This window comes from Nothoprocta perdicaria, unplaced genomic scaffold (assembly GCF_003342845.1).
Source record: "Nothoprocta perdicaria isolate Ctin4 unplaced genomic scaffold, notPer1 scaffold_140, whole genome shotgun sequence".
Taxonomy (NCBI): domain Eukaryota; kingdom Metazoa; phylum Chordata; class Aves; order Tinamiformes; family Tinamidae; genus Nothoprocta; species Nothoprocta perdicaria.
This window is the reverse complement of record NW_020454539.1, coordinates 1259911-1283252: the sequence shown is the minus strand read 5'-3', so window position 1 is coordinate 1283252 and position 23342 is coordinate 1259911. Positions and strand designations below refer to the sequence as shown.

At 38.8% G+C, this 23342-nt stretch overlaps 1 protein-coding gene across 1 annotated transcript in view; it reads right to left on the bottom strand.

Moving 5' to 3' along the window:
- OCA2 (OCA2 melanosomal transmembrane protein) overlaps window positions 1–22942 on the bottom strand; it is a 151652-nt gene extending 128710 nt beyond the window's left edge. Inside the window, exon 1 of the mRNA XM_026034261.1 lies at window positions 22671–22942. Coding sequence (XP_025890046.1) covers window positions 22671–22942 — 272 coding nt within the window. The remainder of the gene's footprint in view (window positions 1–22670) is intronic.
- Window positions 22943–23342: the final 400 nt, after the last annotated feature.

Below are 23342 nucleotides of genomic sequence, written 5' to 3'. Positions count from 1 at the left end.
TTGCCTCATCCTATAATTGGAGTCTAAAACGGTCCATGAATTTTCCTCTAAATGCCAGAGGGACCTTAGACAATTAACTCACACTTCCATGCTTACATTTTAGACATCAAAAGTTAAGGCAGATAATGGTACTGTAATATTAGTAAGGCAAAATTCTTAAGGTAAATAATGATCTATTTTCATATAATTTTGAATAAGTATATTGCATAAAATATTTGAATAACAGGATAATTTATCACTCACAGAGGTTATTTGACATGTGGATAACCAGAAATCTACCAATCTCTAGAACAGCCATCTTACTCTTTGTATTAGGGAAGAAAACTTCATCTGAAACTACTTTTCTCTTGGGAATTTCAGCAATGTTATAAAAGTTGTTTAGGGAAAGCACTACTGTAGGGGGAAAAAAAAAAAACTTCCAAGGGCTGAGTAAAGCCCTCCTCCCAATTCTAGACAAGGAACTACTACCCATCTAAAGTATGGAGTTCAGCTTATGCATACAAAATATAACTAAACTTTTAGGAATTTAATATCATAATGCTACCTAATTAAAGTTATGCTAAGTTTTGGTTTTGGACATCCATGGATTACGACAGCTATCACCTTCGTGGAAAATATATTCCCCCTTTGACTTTAGCTTCAGTTCACAAGTTCTCTGGTCCACAGAAGAATTTTGCCCCCAAACCCATGTCACTCTCAAACCAAATCTGAAGTTGAGAGCAGAAACTACAAAAGGGCACCACAACCTTGGCAGGACAAGTTGCCACAGGTAGCTGCAAGTTCTTCATTCCTGAGGCACAAAACCCTCCAAGTAGTTTCTATCATGTTTTGGTCCTAGGGAACTAGATAACTAACTGATAATAAGGTATGTTTTGCCATATTTCAATTTAGCATTGCAAAGAGTCTTTTCCTTAAAATATAAATCCCAAGGCTTAAGAAACAGCTGAAGAGAATCAATCACAATCAAGCAGTCTAGCTTTGGAAAGAATTTAAAAGAGAGAAATTCATCAAGCCATTAAAACCTCTGTAAGAGCTGGCTCTTCTAGAGACATTTGCAATCATAACAACCATTTTTCAGACACATACAAATGAATTTCATTCATAACCTAGGCCACCCACCACCACAAAGTCCCAAAAAGATGTGCTACACATACAAACAATATATGGATTAACTATTCCTGGAGATGTTAGATGTGACAGGCACAGGAATTACATGGAAACCTTAAATGTCATTTCTTATCGCTAGAATTATAAAGCCACAGAGTAACAAATACATATTCAAAGGTGACAAGTAACACAGTCTTTTAAATATATGACAAATCTAAAGAAAAGAGCATATATACTTAATTTATTTCCATGATGGAGGATAGTTCAATTACTTGCAATGTGAGGAGATTAAGTATGAACTCAGACTTTGTAAAATTAAAACCTTCACTTATTGCTTCTTTTTCCCAGATGGGAGTAATTCTCTGTAATTTTTCAGAAGCTCTGCCCTGAGTGGCCTCACATGTCCCTCAAACTCTTCTGTAAGCACTGTATTTGCCATCTCAGCAAAAGTAAATGAAGTGTTAGAGAAACTGAATTATCTGGTACCTCAGGTCAGATGTTAGACAGATGAGAATTCAGGTGCTAGATTACACCGACACTTCATCTGTGAAGAGATGATTGCTCATAAGAGATGAGTGAGCTATTCAGGCATTCCATTTTTGAAACAGGAAAGAAAATATCACTCACACCAGTTCTTTAAGCAAAGAAATCCCTATACTCCCCCTATAAAGTACGTTCTAATCTAATCTTACCATAGCCTTAGAAGTAAAAGATTACCTAGAGCTTTTACAAAAAATCAAATCTATAATGTGAAATCTATAGGTAAAAATAGCACCAGGATTTTAAGCGTAGGCTCACTGAACATCACTGATATTCTTCTGGCTGATCCTAGTATTCCACTATATTTGAAAATTGTGTCATGACACATTTAATAAAAATTTTAATGGTGAGCATTGAACTTTTGTAACTTGAATAATGATCAGATGTTTCTGCTGTTAAACTTACTGAACAGAGAGAGGTTCCAAAAAATATATATTATATATTTCTCTGATCTCACTGTGCATTATACATCTTATTAATCCTTCTGCACTTACTTTTCTGCTTGTACACCTGTGCATGTGCAAAATCTAAAATTAGTAGCCAGAAGCCTTTCGACAAAAAATTCCATTCTCTTCTAATTAACAATTAACAATACTGCTTTGAGTTAGACAAATATGTACAGAAACTGTTTTTTTTTAAAGGTGAATACATGGATGCAAACAATACAAGCTGCTGAAGGATTAGCAGGCAGTGCAGCTACTTGACCAACAAATACATAAAAGCCGGAATTTCTCACAATTTCTTCTCCAGTGATCAAAAGGGTACAATGAACAGCCTAACTTCATAGTATCATTGAAATCAGTAATGATGTGTTCAAGTCCCAAAATGCAGATTATTCTAACACATAGTGTTGTGGGTCCCTTTCTGTTCTGAACAAGCCCATTCTGCTCCAGGCAGTGACTGCCTCCCCTACCAGTAAAGGAGCAGGCACATTTGGACGATCCCTGACCTCAGGGACTAGCCAGGGCTGGCTGACATGGACACTGCAGACCTGCCCTGACCCTCCCCAGGTACCTGCTCCTGTGGGGAGCAGGAGACACCCTCATATCACAAAGGATTTAGCAGCAGCTCATGTTTTTTCTGTGTTGAGTTGCTTGCTAGCCACACACAAATTTGTGAAAATATGTTTTGAATCTGTTTTGGAACCAATTTGGAACTAACTACCTTTTGACTACTCAGCTGAATTATGTCCAAAATTATTAAAATTGGCAGTTTGTGTAGACAGGCTTGAGCATACACACTTCGAGCTGCGCTAAACACATGCAAGAGTGGATGTATCCTGCCCTGTGTTCCACAGCCCAAAGTCTTCTCCACTGAAATAAACTAACCCACATGCTGAAGGATAGCAGCAAATGCAACCAGAAAGAGATGATAAAGGTATTGTGGAAGGCATCTGAAGGGACTGAATGCCAAGTGATGAATTTAGAAAGATGATTAAAGACATCAACCTCACTTCCTTTGCGCGTTTATTATCCCCACTTACTAGTATCCATCTTTTCATATTTAAATGGAGCTATAGAGTTTCACTAATTGCCAAGAACAGCCAATTCGGTAAAACCAGAAGCTCTTCAGATAAAGTGAAAACATTAGTACATGACAACATCAATTTGCAGACAGTAGGAACACATGGACGAGAATAAGCAGCAGGAAACAGCAAGACTTGACAAAACAAGCATAATTAGAGGAAAAAGCAGAAGATCCTCAACTCCTCAGTGATGTGATTACTCTAATTAGAGAATGACAGTAATATAAACAATAACGCCAATTAGGGTGTAAAAGAATCTCGACAGTAGAAAGCTCAAGAAAAACTGAAAAAAAAGTATCACGAAAGAAATATCACACACTTTTAGGATGAGCAGACTGGCCATCTTGACAATGACTTCTTCAACGACTTGCAAAGCACACCCATGTGAAAAGATCAATACAGCATTGATGTTAGGARGAGTATGGCCTGCCTACCGCACAGCCACAAGCTTTGGTCACATTCATTGTCTCATTTGATACAGTTGGGCCTGTTTTTTAATTAAGAGAAATCTTTCAAACAGAAGATTGTATTCTTAATCACTGGTCTACTGCTGTGAAAATATATACAGATGTTGGCTTTCTCCATAGGAGTCTAGGTTTGTTCTGAGGAAGCATGTGTTTTTTGAGCTGTTTTTTTTTAGTCAAAGTCACATTTTCTGATCATTAATCTTTAAAGCAATTACAGTTTTTCACTGTTTCCATAGTAATCCAGAAGATCGACCAGCATCATAGGAGAGCTATCCACCCCACAGAAAATACAGCAGMTTCTGCCAAGTCGTATAGGTGTCCACAGATCAAACTCCAGCTCTCCGACAAGGCAATTGGAGAAGGATCCCATCCAACTGGGACCCCAATAGGAGGGTCCAAATGCAAGTTCAGGGCATCTAGGCAGAAACTCCCACAATCTATAGGTGTGCTGCACCTCTCAGGCATGAGCAATGCAGTGCAGGTTCTTTTTTAGGGGTGCTTGTATCTCTTCTGTACAGCTATGCAACAGAAACATAACCTTCAACCTCCAGCACTCACTGGGACAATTTAAGAAGAAGTAAGCTCCCTCTGGCCTCCTGTCCACATGGAGAGTATGAAGAGAGCAATAGGGAAAAGGCAGGAGTGTGAGACGCTCCAGCCAGCTGTTCTCACAGATGGGATGACAGTTCTTCAGTGCAGCAGATGGCTGAAGTGCAGTGCAGGTTCCACCTTCAGTAAACCTGTGTTTTCTACTAAGTGCAGGTGATTATTTTCAGCAGGCTTTGGATCAAGTCCACCAAAAACTCAGCTCTGAGCACCTGACCTGCCCACATGCCTTGTGAGCACTCACTAATTTTTCAGGCCTCTCCTATTAAAAAAAAAAAAAAAAAAAAGATGAAGGGGAAGGGAAAAGGGAAGCAGAAGGGGAAGAAAAGTAAAGATGGTGCTGTATGAGCTGCTGCACAATGATAAACAAGCTTTCAGACCTGAATACCCTAAAGCAGAAGACACCAAGAAAAGTAAACATCCTAAGGAACCTAAGGAAGGGAAAATATATGCTCATCCAAGTTAGCTGGCAAATCTTTAAAATAATTCCTAGGTTGGGCTGGAGCCATATACAGGAGCCTTATTTTTAGCCTTATGCATTAAATTTTCACTTCCCATAATAAAAGGCATGCATTTTAAACATCAGTTAATATAATGTTTCATCTGCCATATGATAAGTCGTGCACTCAAGTATCAGTAAAAGAGCTATTTCTATGACAACAGAAAGCAATAATTCTCACTCCTGCAGAAAGCAATTGGTCAGAACTGAAGGAGARGTGAATATGCAAGCACATATATTGTGCAAGAACATCAACAATTTTGAACATAACTTATTGAAAATTTCACTACGTAAAACATGAAAACAAAATCTCCTCAGGAAAAAAGGGATAATCAGTTTCCTTGAATTGGCAGTCAGTAAAATCATTACAAATATGAGGCTGTCCTTGAATGAAAGTCCCTGAACAAAACAGAGCCTATAATAAAACAGATAGTCAGTAATAAAACAAAGTCAGTAAAATTTTAGGCAAATTTTCCTAGAGGAAAAGACATGAGTTAGAATATCAGAGAGTTAATTAATGATGCAGAACTCTGGTAGTAATTATAGGACTTTAATTTTTGAGTTTTGCATTCTTATTTAGGCTAGCTTCYCTGAACAGAGAACATTTATCCTCCCACCAGGTCACATGTACTGAACAAATTGCCGTTATCATAATTGTAAACAGGCATGTGTTAAAATCGAAAAGCAAAAGAGGTTTTTACTARGAAAAAAAAATAAACAAACAACAAGAAATACAAGAGTATTAGACTGCAATTTAAAATACATTCCTCCACCCAGATTCAGTACTTGCTGATAAAATCTAATAAAATCCATTTGGGGACAATGGTTAYATGGTACAAATTGAGCATTGGACTTTGTGATCTGTACGTGCCCACGCAGGCGCAACGCCCTGCCGTGATGTATCCTCAAGGTTAGCACACCACAGGGGAACTGTTAAGTTACCCATCACAAATGAAGTACTCTCGACTGATACACTGAGAGTCAAGGGAAGGATGTAAGTGTCCAGAGCTCATATCTAAACAGGCTCCAGACGTTTTCTGGTGACTGCTTTATGTAGTTTCAACTAAATCAGCACGTAACCCCTCGACCCTTTAAAAGCATGCACCATTAAGATGTCAGAAAAAATAGCAATGAAAGCAGTACTTAATACAGACTAATTTTCACTTTGACTTTCCTAATACTCTTTTAGGTTGGACTGGAGAGGACTGCACAGGTAAGTGCAGTACTGACACGACCTGACAGCAAGACACTAGACCAGGTGCAGCCAGTGGGCAGGGCTAACATTGAGACACACCTTGCCAGCCACGTCTCCAGGCAAACTAAGAACCTTCTTAAGAATCATAGAATCGCAGAGTTACAGAATGGTTGAGGYTGGAAGGGCCCTCTAGAGATCATCTAGTCCAACCCTCCTGCTCAAGCAGGGGACACCTAAAGCACGTGGCCCGAAATGATGTAATGAAAAGTGTACTTAACCTTTCCAAGACAGCAGTGGGCCACTATATGGGTCCTATATAATGCACTTGTTTCATTCACTTCTTTAAGCATATGGATGAGTCCTATATAATGTACTTGATTCATTCATTTCTTTAAGCATATGAATGAGCTGCTGGATCTGGCATGGAGGAGAACATGTTCCTGAAGACGATATGCTAGTGGTCTTGCCTCTAAAATAAGCTGCTTGGAAGCTTATTTTTTTTACGTGCTCTAGGTGACCCTGCGTGAGCAGGGGGGTTGGACTCGATGACCTCTGAGGTCCCTTCCAACCTTCGGCATTCTATGATTCTATGATTCTATGATTCTATGATTCTATGAAGCTGCTTTAGCATGATGTAAGCTTTTCCATTCTTTTTCTGCCCCATACTGGGGTGCCACAAGGGCTGGGGAACCCAAGGGAGGGAGCAGGGTGCTGGGAGAGCAACCACCTTTGCAAAGACTGAGAAGTTGTACTAAGGAGGCTTAGTGCTGCTGCCTCCTCTCAATTTTCTTCTTCAGCAAAGAAAACTGGAAAGTGATAGGARAAAGCAGACAAAAACTGCAGAGAGTCTGAAGGCGAAAACATATTTCAGGAGCAGGTGCTGCCAACACAGTTTAGCTGTTAGCAACTGCCAGCAAGCTGCAAGTCTGAAGTAGACAGCAGTATTGGGAGTGGTCCAAATTCCCTAAGGCCCATTTCCCTGTGGATCATACGGATATCCTGTTATGAGATACTATTCTCAAATGCTGCAGGACACATTGAAAAATGAATCTGCTATATGAAGGCAATTTACCAGCAACATTTTGAGCATGGCTGCAYTTATAATACTGTCACATATTCTACAAGGATGGCTTTTAAATGCCAGCATCTCTTTTTGGCAGCCACTACTGGCTTTGAGTTTAACCAGCTCGGATGCTAACTCAAAATCATGACAACTTTGGAGAGAGGGAGCACATTTCTAAGACTGTGCACATATCTAATTCCAAGAATCTCAAAAGCTAAGGAAGAGATCACAACTTATGTCTGTAAAAGATTAAATCTGCCCAGACGCTCTTACACAGGCAGATTTGTGATACTGACATAACAGAAGTATGAAGGGAAGAGCAGAGGAACAATGTCCATGAAATGACTGGACATCGTGGCCATGTCAGCACAGTGTTACACTTAATCCATGTAATGATTTGACATGTCAAAGACATTGAGGAATAYACATTAAAGTATGAAGAGTCACTCTCAGATTGGCTGAAAATATAGATAATAAAAAGGAAGCACCATCAGCAGAAGACTATTGGGCACTTCCCAGATGAAGAAATACTTTCCTACAGAATGATGAGACAGAAYTATTTTGATACAATTTTCCTTAATTCAAGCAACGTACCGACAAGCTGCCACACGTAATTATGATTCTGGCCTTGAATACTCATATAATCTTGTTTCATGTGTCACTCATCCAAGCTTCGTAGACTGAAAAGAGTAATTATGGAGCTATATTTGAAGATGAAATCATAAATAAACTATTTTTCTTTTAAAAAATTTTAATTAAGAATTGCTCTTTGTTATAATTCATTTCAAGAATTTGGAGAGAACGTTATTCACACCTGTAACCTTTAGCAAGAAAAAGTAACTTTGTCACGAAGACCAGACTTCATTGCTTAAGGTCAAAAAAACAAACAAACCTGAATCAAAAACAAACAAAAAAATTGTCAGGTGACAGTTGAACCAAAAATAAMTAAAAAAGCTCTCATTAACATGAGAAAAAAGTGTGACTGGCTTCTGGGACAGGAAAGGGGTGGAAGAGGCAGGGAGGATGAAGATAAGCAGCAGGCTACAGTGTGGCTCAAATGTTCAAATTCCTACCAAATCAAGTCTTGTTTAAAAAAATACATACTAGATCTCAACTATTGTGATCTTTCTGGGACTTGCATTTTGTCCTTTAGTCACCACAAAATGAAATATGCAGCTGTATTACCTTTCAAATGAACAAGGAAAGTTCAATTAAGCAGGCTTATATTTGAGTTATSAGAAGTTACTTCAGCATAACTCATTTGGCCTTCATGTAGATCCTGATCTCATCAGAYTGCTCAGGGCCCAGCACAAAATGTTAAAATTCTCTCCACAACTAGGACTYGAGACACAGTACTCAAAATAGGCATAGAAGAAACAATTAAGTTAAATTTTAAGATTAAGGAATCATTTAGAGGAGGTTACTGAACTCTGAAATAACAGTATTTAGATGATAAAATAATGGGTATTTTCTCACTATAAAGGAAGTCCTTCCATTATATTTAATCTTCTAATACTTTTTAATTAGAAAGTATTAGATTTCTGTTTCAGCCTCTGGCTGAGCATAAGTCATTAAAGAAGTTATTCATTTAACTTTTGCCATCTAAAAGTCCATCCTAGGGCAGATAAAGTCCCTGGAAATGGTGAGAGCTCTCCAAATCATTTTCATCGTCTTTATCCTTCATCTTGACTATTCAAGGAACCTGAAAGACTAGTTTTGAGCTGAGAAGAATTTATATACTAAATAATATATGAGCATCACACCAAACAAAGTCTATATTAGAGTGGGCAGATTTTTGTGCCTCTTCTTTCATGTAATTTTAATTCAACATCAGACAAATAAATTATCTTTACTCTAGAAGACTTTTCACCAGAAAAGTTACTGCGTTGATTACAAATATAACAAATTATGGACAAGTCCTTCCAAACACATTTTCATCACAACTCTCTAACATGTGATTTGAAACTGGGAGGAAAACCATGTCACTGATCATTCCATTCAGCTTTGAGATATATCAGAGGTATTTTAAAATTATTTTAAAAGCAGAGAAAAATTAATGAGAAACAAAATGAAGAAAACAGTGAAAATTAAAATATACGTGATTATAATATGCTATTTGCTCTTAACATTCAGAGTATATTCTCTGAAATAATTCCCTGAAAGTACAAATAAAATTTTGCCTCATAAAAATGCAGCTCTTCCCTGTAACAACTTTCCACCAAGAGCATGGTAGTGTATTAACATAACTAGTTTTAGGAAATTCATTCTACAGTATTGGGTTCTATTTTGCTACTAGACATCTTTAAAGGATTCAGATACCTACAGGGATTTGAAGGCTACAATATCAGAGAAGGAGCTATCTAATTTATGTAAACAAGCAGGTCTCAAACATGGATTCCTTATTCAGCACCAATGGAAGAGGAATTTGAAGCACAAGTTTTGAGTCCATAAATACAGTCAACAGATTTTTAAAAAAGGAAAGGTTGAAAATTATGTATTCCAAAAAAATTCTGTGCAGAGTAGCATGCAAATGTATATTCTGCAAGTCTTCCACAAAAAGCAAGGATATTGATAGCAAAAGAAAAGAATAAGGACACCACTGCAGCTTGCTTTCCTCCTGATTTAAGCTGCAATCATTCTCCAGGTAAGAACACGTTACTGTGCACTGAAAAGCCAACAAAACAAAAATACTCTTTTCAGGTTCCTGTTTGGCAGATGGCTTTGTCCTAGCAGCACACTTATGCTATACATCATATTTCTTGACTCAGGGAGGCATTTCTTTACCCCCAGTGACACCAATGCTATATTCTCTCAGTAACAACACTGTGTTATTCTTCTTCACAGAAAAAAGGAAGCCCCATGCTGACATAGCCACCCATTGCCACAAGCCCTTTATCTCTTCTTGCCTTTATTAAGGCTGAAGGCTCCAGGCTGCTATACAAAGAGACAAATAAAAAAAAAAAATTAAAAAAAAAATAAAAAAAAAAGCAAGTCCTTAGAAACGAATCCAATTAGAGAAGCAAAAGGATACAACTATATCCAAAAGCAGAAAAATTGAAATTAGGAAGCTGTTATTGGGACCATCATCACAGAGATGCAGTGGAACAGACATATGATTTAAACATTTAAAAGACAGAAGATTTTCCAATGTTTTCCAATTTTCTTTGAGGAGATATATAGTGTCTGGACAATCCGTTAGTTTTCAAGCAAACATCACTTGTTAACAGTTTTAAAAGCTTGAGGAAGAAAAGGGATTTTTGTCAAAAAAAAAAAAAAAAAAATCAAAGCCTGTCCTTTGCTATGTTTTGGAGCAGACAGTTACACTTCTATCTGATTATAAGCTTGTAGGGATCAAAAAGGTTCAATGCTCTTGAGTCAACAGCACCACCAAATAAAAGAAGCCTGAAATGCACATCAGATGGCTGACAGAAGCTTGAAAGTTAGATCAAGTTTAGTGCTAGCAAAACACAGATCCTCATATAAATCTTTTGAGAAAAAATTACTGAAGAAACTGCCAAGACTAACAGCTACTGCTGTTAAATATCAGACAAAATGTATAGCCATATTATATTTAATAATAATAATAATAATAAAAGACCATTGACTTAGCAAGGGAAGCTGGTCTCCACTTCATTCCAATAAGCATGTTTAGAGATTATAATTCCAAAGAAAAGACTAAAATGCCCAGGACAACGGCAGAACAATTAAAAAACAAGTAATTCTGGTGTTATCATTTTACTGAATATTCCATTCTTAAATCATTTATCCAAAATGTAGGAGAGGGATGTACAGTTCCCTCACTGGTCTGTGATAGCCTAAACATGCATTTCCAAGCTTTCCAAAAAATGCATAGCTCACAAAACTCCAAAGCACTATTATTTTTGCATTTTTAACTTGCAATAAATAATTAAATGTCCATTAACAGAAGAACTGTGACTCGGGCATTCTACTTTCTCAATTTCCTGATAATCAATATTGTCCAATATCTCTTCCTCTTGCTCCTTCTTTCCGTGACTCTGCTGCTAAAAGCAGAATGGACTCAAGGCAGAAGAGGGAATTTTCAGGATACTGTCTTAGCTACTGGTCAAGGTAGTCAGGTGAGAGCTGTGGTAGCTTAGTTCATGTTGACTATTTGCCAAAAAATACTGCCCCAAATTCTGTCCAGCACTTCAGGAGAACAAATGCTAAGCATTAAGCAGAGAGAAGATGCTCAAACACAAATGGAAGGAGGAGAGAGATCAACAGTATCAATACTCAAACGGATGAATTCAAGATCTTGCATTTGGCTACAGAGTAACACTGGGAAGATGAAATACAGTATTAAAGGGATGAGACCACCATATAGTGAACTTTGGAACGAGTCAGATAAAAGTAAATTAATGCAATAGTTGTAAAATAGACTCTAAGGTGATCAATCCTCAGCTTTGATAAAATATCCTAACTCCTCCCCAAGCTGTATTTAACAAAAGAGAACACAATTATGGCTCCCTGACCTTGAAACTAGCGAACAGAGTTAAGGGCACTCTTTGCTTCCACTGAATGCTTTCCACTTATTGTTTTATCTTTCAATAAAAAAATAAGATGTGAAAGCAGGATAAAATCATGGAAGCCCATCATAACTCAAAAAGCAAACAACTGCCTTGCAAAGGATACAGAAATCTTTCATGCCTTTCTTTTTTGCATAGCTGATTGCTGGACGTTTTAAATTGCAGTTCTGCTTGGAGAGAGAGATGTGTTTCCGTTTGCCCGACACTTTAAAAGTCTCTCCTATTAAAATTAATTAGTGGTTTGTCCTCTTGTATTAGACTCACAGGAAATCATTCTCAACCATGGCAAAAAAATCCAGGGAAGAGTGGTCATACATTTAAGAACTGAAGTTCATGTTAAATTGAACATAGTGATGGAAAAATAGATAAGTGCAGATGGAAGAAATTAGCTAGTGAATTAGAAAAAAAAATAGGGTCACAGTCTGTAGTCTGGCRAGCCATATGGCTTTTTTCAAAAACTGCTATTCATAAGGAGCTCAAGTGATTTATTCTCTGAAATACAGCAAAGGCTGATAAATGAGTCACCAAAATGCTTATAGACAGTGACCAAGCAAGCAATTCTCTGCTTGATAGGTACTAATGGGTCTGCAGGGGCAACACGGACTAATTGTGCTAATGGATCAGCAGGAGCCAGTGACCACGTAGAGCTCTGTCCGCTGCAGGCTGAAACTAGCCAAGGACAGCAAGTGAGCTGGAGCTAGATCCTGTCAAAACTGGGTACATTCAGAATTAATGCATTTGGGTCTTGGTCTTTTCCACTTTGCACATGTTTTATATGTTTTCTTTGGGCAGAGTGAAAGAGAAAGAGGGAGGATTGACAGGCACAATAACTCAATCTTCAGAAATGCAGCAGAGGATATTGACTCACTACTGGCTGGGAATTAGCATCATTCAGAAGCAGCTGTGAAAGGCCAAAAGTTTCACTGATGCTTACTGAACTATTCGCTTTCAGTCCTCATCAATAAGGACAGTCCACCTATATTCACTTTTTGGTATCCTTGATGGAAATTTTTATAAGGATGCCTTTGTCTGAGGTGTAGTTCCACTTTTTGTTTGGTATTTATGTCATAAAGTCATGAAGGGAATTATACTGAGCTAGTATGTGTGGCAAAGCACCGCACCTGCTACTTGAGAAAGAAGTTACATGTTGTTGAAGAGCTTGCTTTAAGAAGTTTAAGCCTGAATTAATATACTTACTTGAACTGGACAGGTAAATATTTTGCAGTGACTTCAGCCAGCCACTATTGTGGTTTTACACATTTTTTTTCCTTCCCATTGCTTGAAAAATAAAATAAAATGAAAAATAAAAAATAAAAGCATCTTCAAATATACTTGCTGTCTAATCTTTCTAGGAGTGATAGGAACAAAGCTACCTCCTCAGCCATGTCAATGACATGTGAGCTGCAATCCTCTTTAGGAGTTTACTGACAGCTGTTTCATTGTGTAAACCTCTTAGGGTGAAAGGCATGAACCCGAATTTAGTAAATATGTCTGATAAAAGGAATGGTAAATCCAGAAGGCGGTAACCARTAACATACTTCTCTTTTGGTCTGTTTTGTCTTTAACTGTAGAATCTAAACAGCAGGGCTATGTTCTAATACCACAGAAGTACATGTTTTGTTATAACAGGTGCTAGCAGTTGGCTTCTTTGGAAATGTTTCAATGTACAGAACATGTCTAACTGTTCTGTATATTGACTATATGGAGAGACTCCTAGTGCTTTTCATAGCAGAGCTACAAGACCATTTTTTTCAGAAGTGGTGCAATAGCATTTCTGCATTTTAGACATCCTTTTCACCTTGAAATTTACTTGGCATATTGAAATTTGTGATAGAAAATGAGCTAATGAGGAACTGTAAAAAGTAGTAATATTTCAATGTAAAAATTGTATACATGAGCTCATAGAAAGCTATTGTTTTTAACCACAGGTTAAATGACAACATGCACTCATTACAAATCTGTTCATAGTTGTATAACAGCATTGAAGAGGATTACATAGCTGGAAATATTCCAGCCAGCCTATTTTGTCAGAAGACAGACTATCCTTGGCAGAAAAGAATGGTAGCTTGTCATAATGGTTTGTATGGATATGTGTGGTGGTGCTGGTCATAGTTTTGAATATATTGATCTGTCAACAAAGTTGAAAGAGCTCCCTAAAGGTCTTTGAACCCCCGATGTTTACTTACTCAGAAAACCTCATATTTTTGAGGCAGAATGCAAAAAAAAGGCTCCACCTCAAAAGCAGGAAAGACCTATCTACTTATTTACAACTTAGATCAGGCCTAATCATTTAATTTTCTTAATATATCTGGTCCTATTGAGGTTGAAGTATTTAGTTATTGACGAAGCGAATTAATATATAAACTGGAATTACAGACTCTGTACATGCCTATTGGAATGAAGAACAGATGCTTATGGAGTCCATGCTTCCACACATATTTGCTGCAGATTTAGACCCACTGTCAGCTGTCCTGCAGACCCAACGATCCACCCATCAGCAGGGACACACTGATGTCAACATCATGGTGAGCAGGAAAAAGGAAAAAATGTACTAGAGCATACCCATTTCTGAAGAATCTGACAAAAAATATGCCAGAGGGGTGGTCCATGAAGAACAAGAGCAGTCACTGCACCATGCACCCATATCAGGAGGGATCTGGGGAATACTACACCAGTGAGCTCACCCTTGAGGATGGAGAGAGCAGTCGCTGCACCATGCACCCATGATTAAAGTGTAGAGCTCTGGTATGTATATTTATTTTCAATTCTGTAATATTTCTAACCTTGCTATATTTTAGCTCTGTTATAACCTCTTATCTCTAATAAAAGTCTCATACTTGACAAGTCTCCTACGTGAGTTCAATAACAACTAATCCCAGAATCCAAAAGAATCCCAGACTCTCTGCTGGTGGTGCCTCATAGCTCTGCAACTCAGCTCCACCTCTTTTCCCATTTTATTTGCTGGGAGGAGTTAAGTCTGTCCAAACATTAGCTTCTCCCTCTAAAAGGAACAAAATTCAGTTTTGCCTACATTATTGAGAAGCCTTTAGTTGGTCTTCCCTCAAGGATTTTAACTGCTGAATTCAGATAAGGACATACATATCTCTCCCCTCATCTTCTTTAAACTTCTTTGCATGCCCAGCTCATGAAGTAATACATGTAAAAAAGTCCTGGATTTCCATTGTTTTGTTTTCTTTCTCCCTAATCACTGTCAGAAAAAACACTCATCTCTTCTTCAAAGAATCACAGAATCACAGAAGGGCTGAGGTTGGAAGGGACCTCTAGAGATCACCCAGTCCAGCCCCCTGCTCCAGCAGGGACACCCAGAGCACCGGGCACAGGGCGGCATCCGGGCGGGTTTGGAGACCTCCAGAGAAGGAGAYKCCACAGCCTCCCTGGGCAGCCTGTGCCAGGGCTCTGTCACCCTCACAGGAAAGAAGTTCCTCCTCAAGTTCACAGAATCACAGAATATTCAAGGTTGGAAGGGACCTCTAGAGATCGTCTAGTCCAACCTTCCTGCTCAAGCAGGCACACCTAGAGCATGTGGCACAGGGCAGCATCCAGGCGGGTTTTGAAGACCTCCAGAGGAGACTCCACAGCCTCCCTGGGCAGCCTGTTCCCCTGCTCTGTCACCCTAACAGTAAAGAAGTTCCTCCTCACCTGGAGACGGAACTTCCTGTGCTCCAGCTTATGGCCATTACCCCTCGTCCTATCGCTGGCCACCAATGAAAACAGCTTGTCCCTTCCTCCCTGCATTCTCCCTTCCTGAACTTATACACATTAATCAGATCCCCTCTGAGCCTTCTCTTCCCCAGGGCTAAACAGGCCCAGCTCACTCAGTTCTTCTTCATATAAAGCTCTTCTTCTTATATGAAGAAGTTYTTCATATAAAGCTTTGAGACACCTATATGGCAGAAAACTGGGCACAAATTTGAACTCTTACTAATCATTTAACACCCACAAATGCAGAATTCTGCTTTTCATAACTTCTTTAATATGTCTGAGCTACCACCTTCATACAAGCACATTGGCTAGGAACTAAGTGTATGGAGCAAACAGTCCTTCAAATAAAAAGTGTTCCATTATTTGCTTCATCTTAAATTGATTGCAGCTCCTCACATCAGCCGCATAATCCCCATACATGCTCTCCTGCTCAGCTGTGATTGCCTCTATACAGCGTAATTCTTTTCAAAGTCTGACTGCTTCATTGGCTTAACCCTTCAACCTTATAATATAAAAAATCATTACTGATGTTTAAAAGACTTCCCTTGTTTAAAAGAGGTTTACATGAGGATACAGCTGTCAACCTCCAAAGAGGATTGAACAGTGGTGTTACTGGCATCTTTCCACAACTGACCTATGAGGTCTAACTAAGAAGAACCCAACACAACCATATTACTACTATGAGAAGAGCAGCTGCTTGCAAAATGTGACAATTTTGTGCAATGTCACAGGCACTCAACTGAAACATTTGATCTTTGTGGGCAGGTACACAGCAAATTTTTCACTGAGTGCGAGTTCAGTTTTTAGCTCAACAGAAGAAAATAATATGAATCAGTTAATTAGTACTACCTAATTCTTCCAGCAGTATACTTCAAAACTAAAATTAATATTGGTGCATTTTTATTTACAGAAATGTCCTGTCAGAATCCAAAACATTTGGTGGCTACACAGAAATGTTAGTGTTTTATTCTGCTGATGATACAACAAGAACTGCAGTACCAAACCAGTTTGAGGTATTGTGATTAATTACAGTAAATAAGCACTGAGATGGTAAATAGTTAACTGCCATAGAGGCATCAAATAAATTTCAACAGAGGAAATTCATCCTAAGAATGGTCTATGTCTGGCTATTTCATTAACAGCATAAAAAAAAGATTTGCTTGAACTGCTTATTGCTTCTTTTGAGATAGAAATTCATTTTTGAAAGGGATTTTTGTGACRTGTCTGCAATAGCAGGGATCCGTAATCTGAAGTGAGTCCTTGGCGTTTTATGTCCCCATAGAGATTGCTTATGACAAGCTCTATTGTCACCACATACCACATGCTAGGTAGAGATGCTTTGACACCATATTCAAAATCAAATGGATGTAATTAAATTAAATAGCAAAGCCTTGACTCTAAAACTGCTTTAATATTACTGTAGTGACATCACTCAATGTGGCAACCTAGTATTTAAATATCCTCACATGGAGACAATGCTCAAAATCATTCACTACATATCAGAAACAGAAAGCAAGCCAAGATTTTCCACCAGACAGCAAGCAAGATCACCAGCAGCCACAGGAGAATGATGCATGTGGAGTTTTGCTGTGAAATCATTCTCTCTGTCTTGCAGTCTTCTCTAATGTTTGTATGACTAACRTAAAAAATCAGAGCAGTTCCTACACAAACACATAGTTATTATGTGAAAATGACCACTTTCCCTACTGGACTGCTGAATAGAACAGATCCTGTTTTATTCTTATTTCCAAATAACAAAATTCATCTTAAGACGTATGTAAGAATATGTTTTGAATGTTCTCGAGCTATTTTTTCCTCAGTCTTTTCCTGTCTGAGTAAGCTTTTAAATTGTCACATAAATTTTACTTACTTAGACAGTAACAACATCTTCTTGACATCTTATTGTAAGTCTCATAAATGTTCTTTAAATGCGGCAATTCATCAACATAATTAAAAATCAAACCTAAGATTTATAATCTCTCACACCTGAACTTTACTTTCATATGGACTTTTCATTGTAAAATAGCTTATCTTTTTCTAGCTTCCCCAGCAAACCAGAAATATGCTTCCCATCTTTCTGGAGCAGAGAATTCAAAAGACATTTTAAATTCACTCAGCTACTCACTGCAAATCAATTTTTTTATTGATCTTGAGATCACAAATTCAGGGGAAAGGTAGAGTGGGAGTTCACTGATAGTTTTTGTTTGTTATTACAGAAGTGAGCATTATAAAAGTGAAGCTGAGAGTCTGGAGATATGCTCAGGGAATTACTTTTACCTGATGAAACATATATTCAAGCAATTCAAAAAAATAAAAAAGCAAAGATTGTTTTTTGTTATCGCAAAGATGAATCTTCTAAATGAGACATAAGACATAAAGGTTAAAGAAAATATTGCCAAAGTATATTAAATCAAATGACCAGGAAATTCCAGGGCCCAAGTTTAGCCAAGTATAACTTCAATGGAGTAACACTAAGGCTTGCTTTCACCATCTTCCTTTTATAGTCTCATTTCTCTGGAGAAGTCCCAAGCACAATGAATGCACAGCTGCCTACTTTTTTAAAGAAGATAATGATACCTAAGGCAGTTATATCCAGCAATTAAATCAAGGAAAGAAAGAGACCAAAAGGGCAATGTGAAATAAATACCAAGGGTCTAGTTACTCTATTACTCACTTTTTTCACTTCATTTTTTATTCCAAAAAAATGCCATTCTCTTTTTCAGTAACGTAGTCTTAAATATCATCTCCAAGTAACTGGCAATACAGGATTACTGTTCATCTCATTTCTAGATGGCCTTTGAGACTTACTAATTCCTAAGCCGAAAAGAGCTGAGATCAGCTGAGGCTCATAAAGGGGAGTTTCAGATTTTGTGGCTACAAAGCCATGTCTTTACGCATCTCCTTTGGGGATAGCATTGCTGATGAGGAGACCAAGGCTTCTGAGGGGCCCTTCTCTGTGACAACAGCTCATGAGTACAGCTTCCTGGAGAAATGATGGGAAGAAATAACCTGAACTTTCGGAAATTTGTGAGGCCAGCCTTAACAACGCTGACCCTGCTGCCAGAGAGTAGTGTAAAAACTTCCCACAAGTCAAGAGACTTAGGTAGGTGGCTTGAGATAACATCTGTGGATTGGAAAAACCACGTGCATGTAAGGAAATGTTAACTGACATGAAAAGGGGTTTAATCTATCAATTGTTTAAAGGCTGAAGAGAAGTACAAGATCAAAATCTAGACTTGATTGACATTTTGCCAGTTTAAAACCACAGCAAACTCTACTCTATGAAACTTTAGTAGTATATTAATATGTGCCAATAAATATACTAGTATGGAAAAATTTAAATATATATCCTGTGTTAATACATAAGCAAGACAGGTACGTTCCCACTTAACTCCTTGGGAGCTAATTTATAGCCCACCTCCAAGAAACATGCCTACATATTCTCCAGGGAGCCATAAGGAAAGAAATGTGTTCCTACAGAGAAGGTGGACAAGCTCTCTTCAGCAGGAAGGGCACTTGGGAATAACAAAGTCCTCAGAGTGACCACCATGAGTGATCCAGACTTCATACAGAGCCCAAGGAGCTTAAGGCAACGCAGTAAAAGGTTTGTTAGATGATGCTGTTCTTCAATATGAGATGTAAATGAGAAGACTTTTCGACAAGCTGGTTCTTGAGCCAGGCTATGCAATGTGCACACTAACCAAGGAATAGCTGCAGGATTACCTGGCAGTCAAATTAAAACATTCAATCAAGTACACAGCAGACATCTGCCTCCCTGACTAAAGAGCACCAGTTAATTCAAGAACATTTCCTTAAGGACAGTTTTAGTGATCAAGATAAATCCTCTGTTCTTTGGAATATCTTGTCTCAGCATACATTTGAACAATTTAGAGACTTGGGAAATCTTACCCCTGAAAGATAATTCAGGAATTAAAGTTAAATAGTTGTATCAAAACAAACTATACATACATGTCAGTGCACTGAATATTTTTATTAAAAAAAAAAGGATTTGTTCTCCCCGCTTTTCTTAATCCTTAAGATTAAGAAACCATAAAAAGTGGTTTTCCTTTGCAAGCCTAAGAACAATTAACATTTACAGCTAAATGCAATTTACTGAATCTGATCAAACAAAGCGTGAGTTCAAAAAGGTTTATCCCTGTTTTATCTGCATTATATTGAGTAGATTGACTGATTTAAGGACAATTACTCTATTAGCAGAGTGAACGGAGAGCACAGTCATATTTTTACTGAAATCACTCAATTCTTGGTGCAAAACTGCCCCTTATGCGCATTGACTGAAATACACATGAAAAGCCAAATAARATTAAAATCCATGTGAAAAAAAATCAATGATATTGAAGGAGCAAGTTAGGTAAAGATCTACTGAGGGAAAAAAAAAAAAAGAGATCTTCTCCTCATTCTATAATTCTTTAAGATGATATCGGGAGAGGCATTTAATTCTACATCCATTYCTAAATTACTCACAATGACTGCATTTTACTTAACAGGAAAAGAGTGTAATCAAAAGACTTGGAAGTGCTACTTGCAGGCACTTGCCTACTTGCACTTGTGCTTAATCACACTGTGATTTAGTAAGTATTTTCCATCTCTGATTCTGTGACTATGATTTCCTGTAGTTTCATAAATTCTTGTGATTTCACAAGTTCACAATAACTTGCCTGTAGATGGTGCATGACATAACATCACCCACTGGAAAACAATATGAAGAATTTTAGCCAGAATGGTAAGAATTGGTCCATAAAAACACGATTGTATTTTTCAGATCTATACCAAGGTAGTTAACAACACACTTAAAGGCACTATTAGCACGTTTACCTAGCTTTCATGGTCAAGCTGTCATTTTTTTTGTTGTTGTTTTTTCTGTATAAAAATATAGCCATAATGATTTCCAGTTCTGTATGGTAATCTGTATGGTACCAAGGCTGTATGGTAATACTCTTCAATACAGAATCACAGAATCACAGAGTGTTTGAGGTTGGAAGGACCTCTAGAGATCATCTAGTCCCACCTCCCTGCTCCAGCAGGGACACCAGAAGCACGGGGCACAGGGCTGCATCCAGGTGCATTTGGAAGACTTCCAGAGAAGGAGACTTCACAACCTCCCTGGGCAGCCTGTTCCAGGGCTCTGTCATCCTAACAGGAAAGAAGTTCTTCCTCACATGGAGATGGAACTTCCTGTATTTCAATTTGTACCCTTTACCCCTTGTCCTATCACTGGCCACCACTGAGAAGAGCTTGGCCCCATTCTCCCTACATTCTCCCCCCAGGTACTTGTACATGTTGATAAGATCTCCTCTCAGCCTTCTCTTCTCCAGGCTAAACAGGCCCAGCTCACTTAGTCTTTCCTCATATGTGAGATGCTTCAGTCTTAATCATCTTTGTCGCTCTCCACTGGACCTTCTCTAGAAGCTYCATATCCCTCTTATACTGGGGAGCCCAAAACTGCCCCCAACACTCCAGGTGCGGCCACACCAGAGCTGAGGAGAGGGGCAGGATCCCCTCCCTTGACCTGCTGGCAACACTCCTCCTGATGCAGCCAGGATCCCACTGGCCTTCTTGGCCACGAGGGCACACTGCTCACTCATGGTTAACTTGGTGTCAACCAGAACTCCCAGTTCCCTCTCTGTGGAGTTGCTCTCCAGCAGGTCAACCCCTAACCTGTACTGATGCCTGGGTTATTCCTCCACAGGTGCAGGACCCTGAATTTGCGTTTGTTGAACCTCAGGAGATTCCTCTCTGCTCAACTCTCCAGCATGTCCAAGTCTCTCTAAATGGCAGAATATCTCTCTGGTGTGTCGGCCACTTCATCCAATTTTGTATCATGCACAAACTTGCTAATGGTGCACACTGTCCCCTCACCCAAATCACTGATGAACAAGTTGAATAGCACAGAAACTTAACTTGGTTCAAGTAAGCATTTTGATTCCCTTCATTTGGTTCACCATAAATTTATAGGGCACACATATAGTGGAAGGGGCACACCAAAGCTCGCTTTACTATCCTGGCTCCCCCTTGTCCAGATGCAGGAACCTATCAAAATGCCCCAGACAAACAGATTTCCACCTAGCACAGACTGATTTCCTTCTTGGTGACCTGCAGAAGCACATCTCATCCCTGTACAGCAGTGCAGGGTTGTGGCTGGCRTGCCCACAGCCATGGGGAGCAGCCAGGATGCAGCCTCGCCACCAACTGCCATGGGCAAATGGATAAAGAGATAGGAGAGAAATGAGAAGAAAATTTAGTTTCTCGGATGAAGAATCTAATTGGCTACAGATAAAATTTAAGTCAGGATTCAGAACTGAATGATGTTTCTGCTCTACTTTAATTAAGTAGTTAAATGAATGGTATTTAGATACTTATTAAATTTTAATCAATAAACAAAAAAAAATCTGAGCTGATCTATACATGAAACTGCCTTGAAATCTATCATGTCTTTTCTTGATTTCTAGCAGTATAAYGGGTTTCCAGAACCAGGTCCTGACAATTTTGCTTGCACTCTGTTTCATTGGTGCTGCTAAGCAAYCTCTCCAGATACAGGAGCCCACAGGCAGCGTTTTGAGGTTTGTGTTCTGCAGCAGTGCAGATGAGGTACAGCACCACTCTCGCTTCACGCTTTGTCAAGTCACCTCTGCACACTTTTAAAACCTCCAAAACTGTTCAGAGTGATCCTCGGTGCCTTACAAACATGGTGGTTGCTACTGGCGCGAGGGTTGCTCAGTCCCAGGAGCAAAGTAGTGTAGCAAAAAGAACACATATGCAAGAAATCTGGGATATTGCAGGGTCTCCAAAACATTTCTGGATATCTGTAAGTASAATTTCTGATTTTTAGAAAATCTGTTGCAGCAGGAAAGTGAACCTTCCCCTGACACCTTCAAGCCTACCTCTTTTCTTCTGGAGCTTGCTCCCTGTGTGTTTCATACCGCAATGTGGTGCAACTGTCACCATTGTGTTACTGGCATCATTTGTATATTCTCAGGTTCAGCCACAATGATGCAGTTTAAGGACTTACCATGCACTTGTGAAATTTGTATGAAGCTTCTTAGAAGAGCTAGGGATGGAGTATGAAAGCTGCTTTAGCTCTGTGTGTTTTGCGAAATTTTTGTTTCTCCTGACCACGCAGGGATGAAAAGCTAGGTGTTTGATTTTGAAAACACAGCAAAATTAACCTATGGTTGCTATTAAAGCTGAGGTTAGCTCAGCTAACTGATGATCCATGGCCCTCCTTAGGCAATTAAGACTGCTCCAAAGTTCCATTAAGCTTCCTGTTGTCTACCTGATGAAAACAAGACTCGCTTAATGAAAATATGTATCTACTCAGCAAGGAAACAAAAATGAATTGGGATTAGGAGAAAATGATGCTGTTTCTCTTGATCTTACCTTCCCTGCATGGGGAGAGGAGTGAAATCCTTCCCTAGTGCAATGCAGCAGTCATCCCCGATCGCTGTGTTTTCACAGGGTGCCTGTGGCTCTCCAAGAGCCGTTACCATGCCGTGATACTCTCTCAGCAGCCGCAGCTCACTGCAACTTCTGCTCACCGGGCTGGACACCCCCTTTGCAGAGAGACTGCCGTGAGGTGAAGGAGATGCCTGATTCAGCTCCATCTCTTGTTTTCTGGGAATTGTGCTGTCCTCCTTGCTATCCAAGTACATCTGTACCTGTCTTTTTTTTCTCCTAAAGAAGAAACAAGCATATTAGAACAAAATGGAAATGACTCAGTGCTTGCTTTTGGTACAAGCATGTTGGACCAAAATCCCAAGCTGTAGATTTTTTGGATATTTGGACTTTTGGACCTTTGGAAATTTCTCACGTTGGTTTATTCCCACTGAGAAAAAAAAATCCAGCATTTTAAACATCTTCACAATTCAGAAATAGCCACTATATATACAAAAAAAAAAGTTTTGATACAAACCAAGATATGAGTTTTTTACTTTTTAGCTTAACACAAACTTCTCACACAAATTTCCCAGAAACTTGTCCTGGCTTATTCTGTGGGAATCAGCCCTGGAACAATGAGGTTTGACATGTTAGCGAGAAAAAAAAATTCTTTAG